The sequence below is a fragment of the Enhydra lutris genome, unplaced genomic scaffold (genome assembly GCF_002288905.1).
Source record: "Enhydra lutris kenyoni isolate GAN:26980312 unplaced genomic scaffold, ASM228890v2 scaffoldscaffold33, whole genome shotgun sequence".
NCBI classification, from domain to species: Eukaryota; Metazoa; Chordata; class Mammalia; order Carnivora; family Mustelidae; genus Enhydra; species Enhydra lutris.
In genome coordinates this window covers 7188313-7200380 of record NW_019154117.1, presented here as the reverse complement: position 1 = coordinate 7200380, position 12068 = coordinate 7188313, and the positions used below count along the sequence as shown (strand labels likewise).

The window sequence follows — 12068 nt, the reverse complement described above, 5'->3', positions numbered from 1 at the left end:
ATTCTTATCTGGATAAAAGATAGGAGGAAAAACTCACCACAAAAAAAGAACAAGAGGCAGTATCAAATGGCTAGGGACCTAATCAATACAGACATTGGTATTATGTCAGAACTAGAATTCAGAATGACGATTATCAAGGTGCTAGTTGGACTCAAAAAAGACATGGAAAATATTAGAGAATCCCTTTCTGGGGAACTAAAAGAACTAAAATCTAACCAAGTGACATTTAAAAAGCTATTAATGAGGTGCAATAAAAAATGGAGGCTCTTACTGCTAGGATAAATGAGGCAGAAGAGAGAATTAGTGATATAGAAGACCAAATGATGGGGGAGTAAAGAAGCTGCACAAAAGAGAGACAAACAACTACTGGACCATGAGGGAAGAATTTGAGAGATAAGTGATACCGTGAGACGAAACAATATTAGAATTGAGATCCCAGAAGACGAAGAAAGAGAGAGAGGGGCAGAAGGTATATTGGAGCAAATTATAATAGAGACTTTCCCTAAAATGGCAAAGGGAACAATCATCAAAATCCAGGAGGCACAGAGAATTCCCCTCAAAATCAATAAAAATAGGTCCACACCCCGTCATCTAATACTAAAACTTACAAGTCTTAGTGACAAAGACAAAATCCTGAAAGCAGCCAGAGACCAGAGGTCTACAACATACAATGATAGTAATATTAGAGTGACAGCAGGCTTATCCACAGACACCTGGCAGGCCCAAAAGAACGGGCATGATATATTCAGAGCATTAAATGAGAAAAATATGCAGCCAAGAATACTATATCCAGCTAGGCTGTCACTGAAAATAGAAGGAGAGATAAAAAGTTTCCAGAACAAACAAAAATTAGAAGAATTTGCAAACACCAAACCAGTCCTACAGGAAATATTGAAAGGGGTCCTCTAAGCAAAGAGAGAGCCTAAAAGAAACAGACCAGAAAGGAACAGAGACAATATACAGTAACAGTCACCTTACAGGCAATAGAATGGCACTAATATCAAATCTTTCAATAGTTACCCTGAATGTAAATGGGCTAAATGTCCCAATCAAAAGACATAGGGTATCAGAATGGATAAAAAACAAGACCATTGATATGCTGTCTACAAGAAACACATTTTAGACCCAAAGACACCTCCAGATTTAAAGCGAGGGGGTGGAAAACAATTAAACATGCCAATGGACATCAAAAGAAAGTTGAGGTGGCAATCCTTATACCAGATAAATAAGATTTTAAACCAAAGACTATAATAAGAGATGAGGAAGGACACTATATCATAGCTGAGGGGTCTAGGAAGAAGATCTAACAATTTTAAATATCTATGCCCCTAACATGGGAGCAGCCAATTATATAAACCAATTAATAACAAAATCAAAGAAACACATAGACAGTAATACAATAATAGTAGCAGACTTTAACACCCTCCTCACCAAAATGGACAGATCATCTAAGCAAAAGATTAACAAGGAAATAAAGGTTTTAAATGACACACTGAACCAGATGGACATCACAGATATTTTCGGAACATTCCCTCCCAAAGCAACAGAATACACATTCTTCTTGAGTGCACATGGAACATTCTCCAGAATAGATCACATCCTGGGTCACAAATCAGGTCTCAACCAGTACCAAAAGATTGGGATGATTCCCTGCATATTTTCAGACCACAATGCTCTGAAGCTAGAACTCAATCATAAGAGGAAAGTTGGAAAGAACTCAAATACATGAAATACTCAAAAGAACTAAAATACCAGGAAATTAAAGAACTCAGCAATCAGACAACAAAATGAAATAAAAGACATCTGAATTGGCAAAGAAGTCGTCAAATTCTCTCTTTGCAGATGATATAATTCTTTTGATTTGAGTTCAAAAGAACGCAAATACCAGGAAATTGAAGAAGAATTTTAAAAACTCATGGAAACAAATGAAAATGAAAACACAACTGTTCAAAATCTGTGGGACACAGCAAATGCGATCCCCAGAGGAAAGTATATAGAGATACAAGCCTTTCTCAAGAAACGAGAAAGGTCTCAAGTACACAACATAACCCTACACCTAAAGGAGCTGGAAAAAGAACACCAAAGAAAGCCCAAACCCAGCAGGAGAAGAGAAATAATAAAGATCAGAGCAGAAATCAATGAAATAGAAACCAAAAGGACAGTAGAACAAATCAAAGAAACTAGGAGCTGGTTCTTTGAAAGAATTAATAAGATTGTCCTGGCCAGACTTATCAAAAAGAAAAGAGAAAGGACCCAAATTAATAAAATCATGAATGAAAGAGAAGACATCACAACCAACACCAAAGAAATACAAACAATTATAAGAACATATTATGAGCAACTATAAGTCAGAAAATTTGACAATCTGGAAGAAATGGATGCATTCCTAGAGATGTATAAACTACCAAAACTGAACCAGGAAGACATAGAAAACCTGAATAGACCCATAACCAGTAAGGAGATTGAGGGAGTCATCAAAAAATCTCCCAACAAACAAGAGTCCAGGGCCAGACGGCTTCCCAGGGGAATTCTACTAAACATTTAAAGAAGAATTAATTCCTATTCTCCTGAAACTGTTCCAAAAAAATAGAAATGGAAGGAAAACTTCCAAACTCATTTTATGAGGCCAGCATTACCTTGACCCCAAAACCAAACAAAGACCCCATCAAAAAGGAGAAGTACAGACCAATATCCCTGATGAACATGGATGTAAAAATTCTTACCAAAATACTAGCCAATAGGATCCAACAGTACATCAAAAAGATTATTCACCATGACCAAGTGGGATTTATACCAGGGCTTGCAAGGATGGTTCAACATCTGCAAATCTATGTGATACAATACATTAATAAAAGAAAGAACAAGAACCATATGATACTCTCAATGGATCCTGAACAAGCATTGGACAAAGTACAGCATCCTTTCTTGATCAAAACTCTTCAGAGTGTATGGATAGAGGGTACATACCTCAATACCATCAAAGCCATCTATGAAAAACCCAGAGTGAATATCATTCTCAATGGGAAACAAAAAATGAGAATTTTCCCCTAAGGTGAGCAACACGGCAGGGATGTCCACTATCACCACTGCTATTCAACATCATACTGGAAGTCCTAGCCTTGGCAATCAGACAACAAAAAGAAATAAAAGGCCTCTGAATTGGCAAAGAAGAAGTCAAACTCTCTCTTTGCAGATGATATGATTCTTTATGTGAAAAACCCAAAAGACTACACTCCAAAACTGCTAGAACTCATACAGGAATTTAGTAAAGTGTCAAGATATAAAATCAGTGCTCAGAAATCAGTTACATTTCTATATACCAACAGCAAGATAGAAGAAAGAGAAATTAAGGAGTCGATCCCATTTACAATTGCACCCAAAACCATAAGATACCTAGGAATAAACCCAACCAAAGAGACAAAGAAACTGTACTCAGAAAACTAGGAAGTACTCATGAAAGAAATTGAGGAAGACACAAAGAAATGGAAAAACGTTCCGTGCTCATGGATTGGAAGAACAAATACTGTGAAAATATCTATGCTACCTAAAGCAATCTACACATTTAATACAATTCCTATCAAAACACCACACATTTTTTTTTCAAAGAAATGGAACAAATAATCCCTAAAATTTATATGGAACCAGAAAAGACCCTGAATAGCCAGAGGAATGTTGAAAAAGAAAGCCAAAGTTGGCAACATCACAATTCCAGGCTTCGAGCTCTATTACAAAGCTGTCATCATCAAGACAGTATGGTACTGGCACAAAAACAGACACATAGATCAATGGAACAGAATAGAGAGCCCAGAAATGGACCCTCAACTCTATGGTCAACTCATCTTCGACAAAGCAGGAAAGAATATCCAATGGAAAAAAGACAGTCTCTTCAACAAATGGTGCTGGGAAAATTGGACAGCCACATGCAGAAAAATGAAACTGGACCCTTTCCTTACACCACACACAAAAATAGACTCAAAATGGATCAAAGACCTCAATGTGAGAAAGGAATCCATCAAAATCCTTGAGGAGAACACAGGCAGAAACCTCTTCGACCTCAGCTGCAGCAACTTCTTCCTAGGAACATCGCCAAAGGCAAGGGAAGCAAGGGCAAAGATGAACTCTTGGGATTTCATTAAGATAAAAAGCTTTTGCACAGCAAAGGAAACAGTCAACAAAACCAAAAGACAACTGAAAGAATGGGAGAAGATATTCACAAATGACATATCAGGTAAAGGGCTAGTATCCAAAATCTAGAAAGAACTTATCAAACTCAACACCCAAAGAACAAAGAATCCAATCAAGAAATGGGCAGAGGACATGAACAGATATTTCTGCAAAGAAGACATCCAAATGGCCAACAGACACATGAAAAAGGGCTCGACATCACTGGGCACCAGGGAAATACAAATCAAAACCACAATGAGATACCACCTCATGCCAGTCAGAATGGCTAAAATTAAGAAGTCAGGAAACAACAGATGTTGGTGAGGATGCGGAGAATGGGGAACCCCCTTATGCTGAATGCAAGCTGGCGCAGCCACTCTGGAAAATAGCATGGAGGTTCCTCAAAAAAAATAAAAATAGGGCTACCCTATGACCCAGCAATGGCACCACTGGGTATTTACCCTAAAGATACAAATGTAGTGATCCGAAGGGGCACGTGCACCCGAATGTTTATAAGCAGCAATGTCCACAACAGCCAAAATATGGAAAAACCTAGATGTCCATCAACAGATGAATGGATAAAGAAGATGTGGTATATATATACAATGGAATTCTATGCAGCCATCCAAAGAAATGAAATCTTTTGCAAAATCATTTGCAATGACGTGGATGGTACTAGAGGGTACTACACTGAGTGAAATAAGTCAATCAGGGAAAGACAATTATATTATCTCTCTGATATGAGGAATTTGAGAGGCTGGGCAGGGAGTCTGGGAGGTAGAGAAGGAAAAAATGAAACAAGATGGGATCAGGAGGAAGACAAACCATAGCAGACTCTTAATCTCACAGAGCAAACTGAGGGTTGCTGGGGGGTGGGGAGTAGGGATAGGGTGATTGGGTTATGGACATTGGGGAGGGTATGGGCTATGGTGAGTACCTCGAAATGTGTAAGCCCGATGATTCACAGACCTGTACCCCTGGGGCAAATAATATACTATATGTTAACGAAAACAATTTTAAATATATATATAAAAGTAAAGATGGAAAGAGCTGTCAAAAAAAAAAAAAGAAAAAGAAGGGGTTGGAGAAACAGAAGTAGTGGAAGCTTGGGGAGAAAATGGCCCAAGCCACCGAGGGTTTACTGATGTTGAAGGAAGTTAGCTAGAACTTCACTGGCATAGATACCACCCCAGTGCTCTTCAGCAGAGCATGCCCCGGGAGGAGGAGGGATGGTATACTGGGGTATGGAAGAAAATGTGGAGCTCTTATTTTGAATTTTGCCAGTCCTCAGAAGCCAATACAGTTGTGCACCTAACACCTCCTGAGCACTAGTGAATTCACTAGGTAAATGCTGGATTCTAAACCCCAGCTAACGGTTAAGGTATGTGTTAGGCTCACCTAGTTCTCAGGTTTTGCTAAGGTGGGAGGGTTCAGTAAGAGTCTGATTATGGGGACCAATGCAACCAAGGAGACACGAAGCATGTGACCAAAGGGCTCGAGCTAGAAGATTCTGAGGACCACTGAAGAACAAAGAAATGTTGTGCAAAAGGCTGTCTGCAAATACTATTACTTCACTGCCCTTAATCAGGCACGAGAGCATCCCCTACAGTTCCTTCTGATGCAGCGGTCCAAATACATAGGTATTTGGGCCCAGTGAAGCTGAGTGCCAGCTGGAGCAAGTTCAGTAATGACCATTAGGGGAAGCACTCAGAGCCTCCCAAGCCCTCTGGTCAGCATTTCTTCTAGTTCCGAAAACAAAGCTCAGTAAACTCCCTGTAAACCAAATTCCCTGGCAAACCTGAGTTTGGATCCCTCAGAGGGATCCAAAAGTTTTAAGTTCTGTTCCAAAAAATGTTGGCCCAGGGTAAGTTGCTGAGCTAGACCCAAAATCAGCCTATGTATATTTGTTTTTTTTTTTTTTCCATTCATTCTTTTTATTTCTATTTTTGTATCTTTTAAGATACACACTACATAAATTTCTATGTGTGTATATATATGTATATATATACACACAGAGACATGTCTATGCATGTGTGTCTGTAGTATATAAACGTATATACATACATATATATGCATAGATCTCTGTATCAAGCACTTTGTCTTACGCTTTCTATTATTACTGTAGTATACTCACGTAATTAAAAGATAAATGGTAGTATACTTGGAGGACACATACATAAAATGTTTTTACTCATAGGTGCACGTGACCAAAAAGCTTCATGGATGCCACTTCTACGAACTGTAGGGATATAAATTCGATAAAGTTTCTAAGTAAGGTGAGTTCTGTTTGACTGTCCCAAGCACCAAAATGAATGAGAGCTCCAGAAGGATGGGGGTCGGTGGAAAATAAAATGCTAATGATACAATCATAAATGGCCCTGACTGGGAAGAAAAGGGCAATCACTGTCACACCTGTGTGGCTGCACACATTCTCCCAGGAGGCCAGGGGTTATAAAGACTGTTTGACAGCAGGGAAGGGGGCTCTCCTCTCCAAAGGCAGGACAAACAGGTAGCACCTTACTGAAAAGAGCGTCAAAGCGCTGACATTCAGGAAGTGCAGAGGTTCATAGAAAATACCAAGGAAGAGAAAAAGTTTAAAGCAAATACTCTGATGGGATACAATGAGAAAAAGAGAGAGAATAAGGCAGGAGAAAATGCAGCTAAGATTTCCTGTGGATCTACTGTGTATTGATGACTATACTATGTTTTCTCTAATACCTGCCAAGCCTGATGACACAATTACTATAAATTGTGGCTAGAGAAATTAACTTTTTTTTCCCCCAACTCAGTTATCCCAAGGTACTTCTTTTTTTTTAATTTTATTTTTTATAAACATATATTTTTATCCCCAGGGGTACAGGTCTATGAATCGCCAGGTTTACACACTTCACAGCACTCACCATAGCACATACCCTCCCCAATGTCCATAACCCAACCAACCTCTCCCAACTCCCCTCCCCTCGGCAACCCTCAGTTTGTTTTGTGAGATCAAGAGTCACTTATGGTTTGTCTCCCTCCCGACCCCATCTTGTTTCATTTACTCTTCTCCTACCCCCTTAACCCCCCATGTTGCATCTCCTCTCCCTCATATCAGGGAGATCATATGATAGTTGGAGAAATCCATTAACTTGCTCAAGATCACTCAAGCACCAACTATGGGCAGAGGAGACTGGACAAAACCAGGAGACACCCAAAGCTGGCCTCTCTCACTACACCTGGGTGCTGGTCTAATATGAAGAACTTCCTTCCTCCCACCCCCTCCTTTTATTCCTGCTGCAAAGCATTGTGGGTCCATAATATCTTAGCATCTTATTTCAGCTGTGCCAGATGAAATTCTTACTAAGAGAAGGATCATCAGCTATGACTTCTTCATTCAAGTGGTCATTCCAGATCACTGCTGAACCTCTGAAGTGTATGAAGTGAGGAGGGATACGCCATAGAGTGAGACTCGGGCCTTCTTTTTGGAATGCTCACATAAAGGCAAGTACTAGCAATATAATCAGTATTTTAGGAAAGGGCTGGAGGGCTGGAGGAGCTGGGAGTCACGACACAGGTGTGGGAGGTGAATGGTTTGCTTCTTTCTTCCCGACTAGGGGAATGGAGGAGAGGACAGTAGGAAAATATGACTGATGAGAATGAAACCCACGATATGTTAGAAAAAGTAATGAAACAATAAGATGGTTTAAATTCACTCACCTAATTATACCCTGTGGTATGTTAACATATAAATATTTGAAAGCAAAAATTTATCAAGCAGAAAAGGCAAGTCCACATTCCAGGCTGATGTGGGCTACTGTTCCTGAGCCTTTTATTTTTTTTCCCCCTTGTGGAACTGGTCATTACATAGATGGCTTATGAAGATTCAGGAAGAAAGTGGTAACTTTCAGGGTAAACATGGTAAAAATCAGTGTTCTCCCATTTTTCTCCTGAAAGCCATCCCCAAACAAGCAGAACAGAAAGACACTGCAGACCACAGACCTCATTTTCTGTCCAACCGCGAGAAAGATCTAATCTACCAACTCTAGCATATGCATGACGGATACAAAAGCACTTGAGATTGGTCGTGGGTCATAGGGGAAATAGTACAGAAGTGCAAAGAGAAGCAAGAGAGCCCCGGGCAGCTGTCCGCAGAGAGTGCTCCCCAAAACATGGGCCCTGAAGACAAGGAGCGTTTTCTGAACTGCACAAGTTTTAGTCCTTGTTTGTAGCATCTTGTGCAGGAACTAGGGCAGGCAAGGCTCCCAGGCAGAGATGCATCTAGAACTGTGACACAGCAGACCTACCTGGAGACGCGCTGGGCAGCCATGTTTGCAGGAAGCAGGATGTCTCTGCGCCAGGACTGAACAGGACAGAGCGTGAGGTGAGAAAAACAGACCGTGTGAACACTGCCATGACTCTCCTGCCACAGGAATGCCTCTCTTGTAAACTACTTTCTGGAAACGTCCCAGGAACTAGATTCATTTCCAGAGGGGGAGAACTTAAAATCTCAGACAAATTAAAAATCACTCTTATAGGAGTGAGGAGTTGAAGATGTTAGCCAAAAGGCAGGAAGGCTGGGAGGATTTTGGAAGAACTCTCCAAATAGTTAAACAGCCACCGCTGGGAGGTTGGAACAGACCTCAGAAGCGGAAGTAAGATAAATGAGTACAATGAATAGAAAGTGGTAGATAGGATTAACAGCAAGAGTCATTTTGTAATCATCAGAGATGTTTAAAGTACATGACATTGATAGCCAAAGACCATACGAAAAGTTACTTAACCTTAGTAGTAGTTAAAGAAATAGAAATGAAATAACCAGATGCAACTTTTAAAAAGTGATTTTTGGGTCTGGCAAAAACTATAGAGACCAGTAACGGGCAGTGCAAGGAAAGAAGTACAGGAATGCACAAGGCTGTCCGCTGCAGTGTGAGTGGAAGTTGGCGCAACCACTGAGAAAAGCAGTATTTATCAGTGCGCAACATACACATAACCTCTGATCTAGCATTTCCACTTCTAGGGATCTCACGTAGAGATGTTCTTGCCACTGTACAATCTTCCTGTTCAAGGGTATTTAGTGTAGAGTTTTTTGCAATGGCCAAAAAAACCCACAAAAAACAGCAACTTAAAAAAAGACATGTTCTATGTCCATCTCTGATACATCTAGTAAAATGACAAAACAACCTGTCTGCACAGATCCAGGACTCACTGCTAAGTAAAAATGTGAGTTGGAGACTGTTAGTTTACTCTTCTTGTAAAACAACAATAAAAACCCCACGAAAATTTTTGGTTAGTATATGCACAGAAAATCACCTGAAATGCTATGGAGCACAGGGTCACATCTCGGGCCTGGGGTGAGGGGTGGCAGTGTGTGTGGGCTCTGGACGCTTTTGTAGTTTTGAATGTACATGTGAATGCGTTAGGTTTTTGTAATGGAAGAAATCAAGACTTCAGAAACAGAAGGGTTGGTATGTGAAGTGGTGAGCTCTCTGTCACAGGAGTATTCAAGCACAAGCCCAAGAAAGCGGGAGAGGGAGGGAGGGAAGGAAGTGGAGCGAGATGACCTGTGAGTACCCTTAAGATCCAGAGAGTCCTTGAACTACTGTGCTATATCCTTTCTCCTCTGATTCACCCGGGAGAAGCTCCAGCCAGGTGAGAGAAAACAGAGCATTTTAAAAATGAGATAAATCAAACTAATCACTTCCAAGGCCTCGGGAAACCCATTATCAGAGGGAAGCCGCCAGTCCTGGCTGACACAGGCTGCGCCGGCCCTGCCATGCTTATCCCCCTGGGTAGAGATCAATGTTGCTGCACTAAATTTGGGGGTATGTGGCTAGCTGCAAGGAAGGCCAGGAAGCTGATGTGGGATTTAAAGCACTTGATAATTCGAGCCTTTGGTAAGCACTCCCATGAGCAGACTCCCTTCCTTCCTCTGTGGTCAGCTGGAGAACGCTGCCCTTGAGTTAGCCCAAGCTCCCCATCCCTGCCGCCCTGAGCTCCGCAGCTGAGCGCACCTGGCAAAGGCAGCCAGGCTTTGGTAAACCATGCCGCGCACACTTCTAGGTGCTGGAAAGGCTCCCACCTCCTGCACCCCCTTCCCCATCAGTGAGCAGCATGCAGAGGTGGTCTTCCGTCAGGATGCTCCTGCTTACCGTCTGTTGGCTACAAAAAGCACTTTCCCCGAGAGGGTCTCTCCTTCTTTGGCAAAGAGAGGAGTGTGAAGAAGGCACCGCACCTGATACCAATGGGTTAGAGGCTCAGTTGGGGCTGTTGACAGCCAAACAGTTACCCTGTGGGGCAAGAAAAGAGTGAAGAGACATTTACAACCCAGGCTCAAATTTAATGGGCTGCCCTGGGGACTTGGGTTGAGAGTTGGTCTTCCAAGGTTTTCCACTCATGGAATCCTTTGACGATAAGGATAGCTCAGTTTAGGTCATTGCCATGAGCCGGTCAATGGACCAAGAGCTTTGTGTGTATTATCACCCTAAGTCTTTACAACAGCTCAATGAGGTTAGCTCAGAGAAGTTAAAGGACTTTCCCAATGCCACACAGAGGACAGCTGGAGAGCCAGGTTCAAAGCCGTGCACTTGGCCACTCTATCGATCTCTACTTCTGCATCAAAGTTCACTAGAAGCCCAACAAGTAACAGAGTTCAACTGGGAAATGATTTGTTTGAAAAGCATCTGTCAGGGTGAGGAGTCTGGAGCTGGTCTCTTAACTGTCTCATGCCAACCTGTTCAGAGAACCTGATGAGGCTTCTGGAAGCCAGAAAAGCTCCTGGGCAGATGGTCTCTACACTCCTTCCAGCTCAGACTTCCTGCATGTGTATGTGTGTGAAAGTGTTTAAATGGACATTCTTCCTTTTATGTGAAGAGGTGAGAACATCTGGCTGGGCCTCCAACACCAAGGTCACCTGTCCTGGGCTCAGGCTGTGTCTCTGGCTTGGACGGAGGAAGGGTCCATTTTGACTTGAAGATTTTATAGGGATATCTGACAAAATTTAGCTGCTAAGTAACATAAACCACTTCTAGATCAAAATATACTCAGAGAATATTAGAGTAGAATGCAAATTTTTGAAAGCTTTTTAGGATAAAGCGTTTAACTTCAAAGAAGTTCTCCCCTTGGAGCAGGCCACGTCTAGCTTATCTCCCTTGCTCCGGCAGGAATAAATTCACTGGGGGAAAGTCGGAGACATAAATGCGTGGATTCCCTTGGACAAATATGCTTCTGTGCTGCAGGAATGACTCATACATCCTTTTCTTTCTCTCTGATTGTCAGCCCAGATGAGGCTGCTAGGGATCCCCTCCCCCTGAGCCCCCCAATCTCCCTGAGCTTTATCACAGACCCACGAGCCCTTCTCTCTTTGCAGATGCAATGGTGAGCCTGCATGCTTTTATACGGAGTAGAGGAGAGTGTGCTGCGGGTTTGCCGTTTGCCTGGTCATGTGACCCAGAGCAACTGTCTTCACTCATCAGAGAACACGAGAAAGCCTGGCAAGGGAGCAGGGGGGAGTCTGCAGGAGAGCACAGATTTGGGGGTTCCCGGGGATAGTGCAGCCCCAACGAGAAATGCCAGACACTGAGAATCAACTCGGAGGTGGTCTGTCTCCTCTCTTCCCTTAGGGTTTCGGATCTTTTCAGGAGCGGGAAGGAGTACATGACGGAGATGTCACCTGCCGAGGCTGTTAGCCTTAGCCGTCCATGCCTGCCTGCTCACTAAAGAAGGGCTCTAGCCTACGGAGCTGACGGTGCAAACCAGAGAGGGGAAGGCCCGAGTCTGGCTCACCTGGACACAGGCTGTTCTGGAACCAGGATGGTGAGAGAGAAAGCCAAGGCGGGTGCCTGGGGTCCTTCCCACCACCTAGTCTGGAAAAGACCAAGAGGGATGATAAAGCCCAGACCCTCTGTCCTTCCTTCAAATCCCAATCC

General features: G+C 42.4%; 1 protein-coding gene across 1 annotated transcript in view; it reads right to left on the bottom strand.

The window, feature by feature from the left end:
- Positions 1 to 12068, bottom strand: part of LOC111153520 (histone-arginine methyltransferase CARM1-like) — a 179471-nt gene that overhangs the window by 4963 nt on the left and 162440 nt on the right. The window contains exon 11 of the mRNA XM_022512575.1: positions 10293 to 10430. Within this exon, the coding sequence (XP_022368283.1) occupies positions 10293 to 10430 (138 nt within the window). The remainder of the gene's footprint in view (positions 1 to 10292; positions 10431 to 12068) is intronic.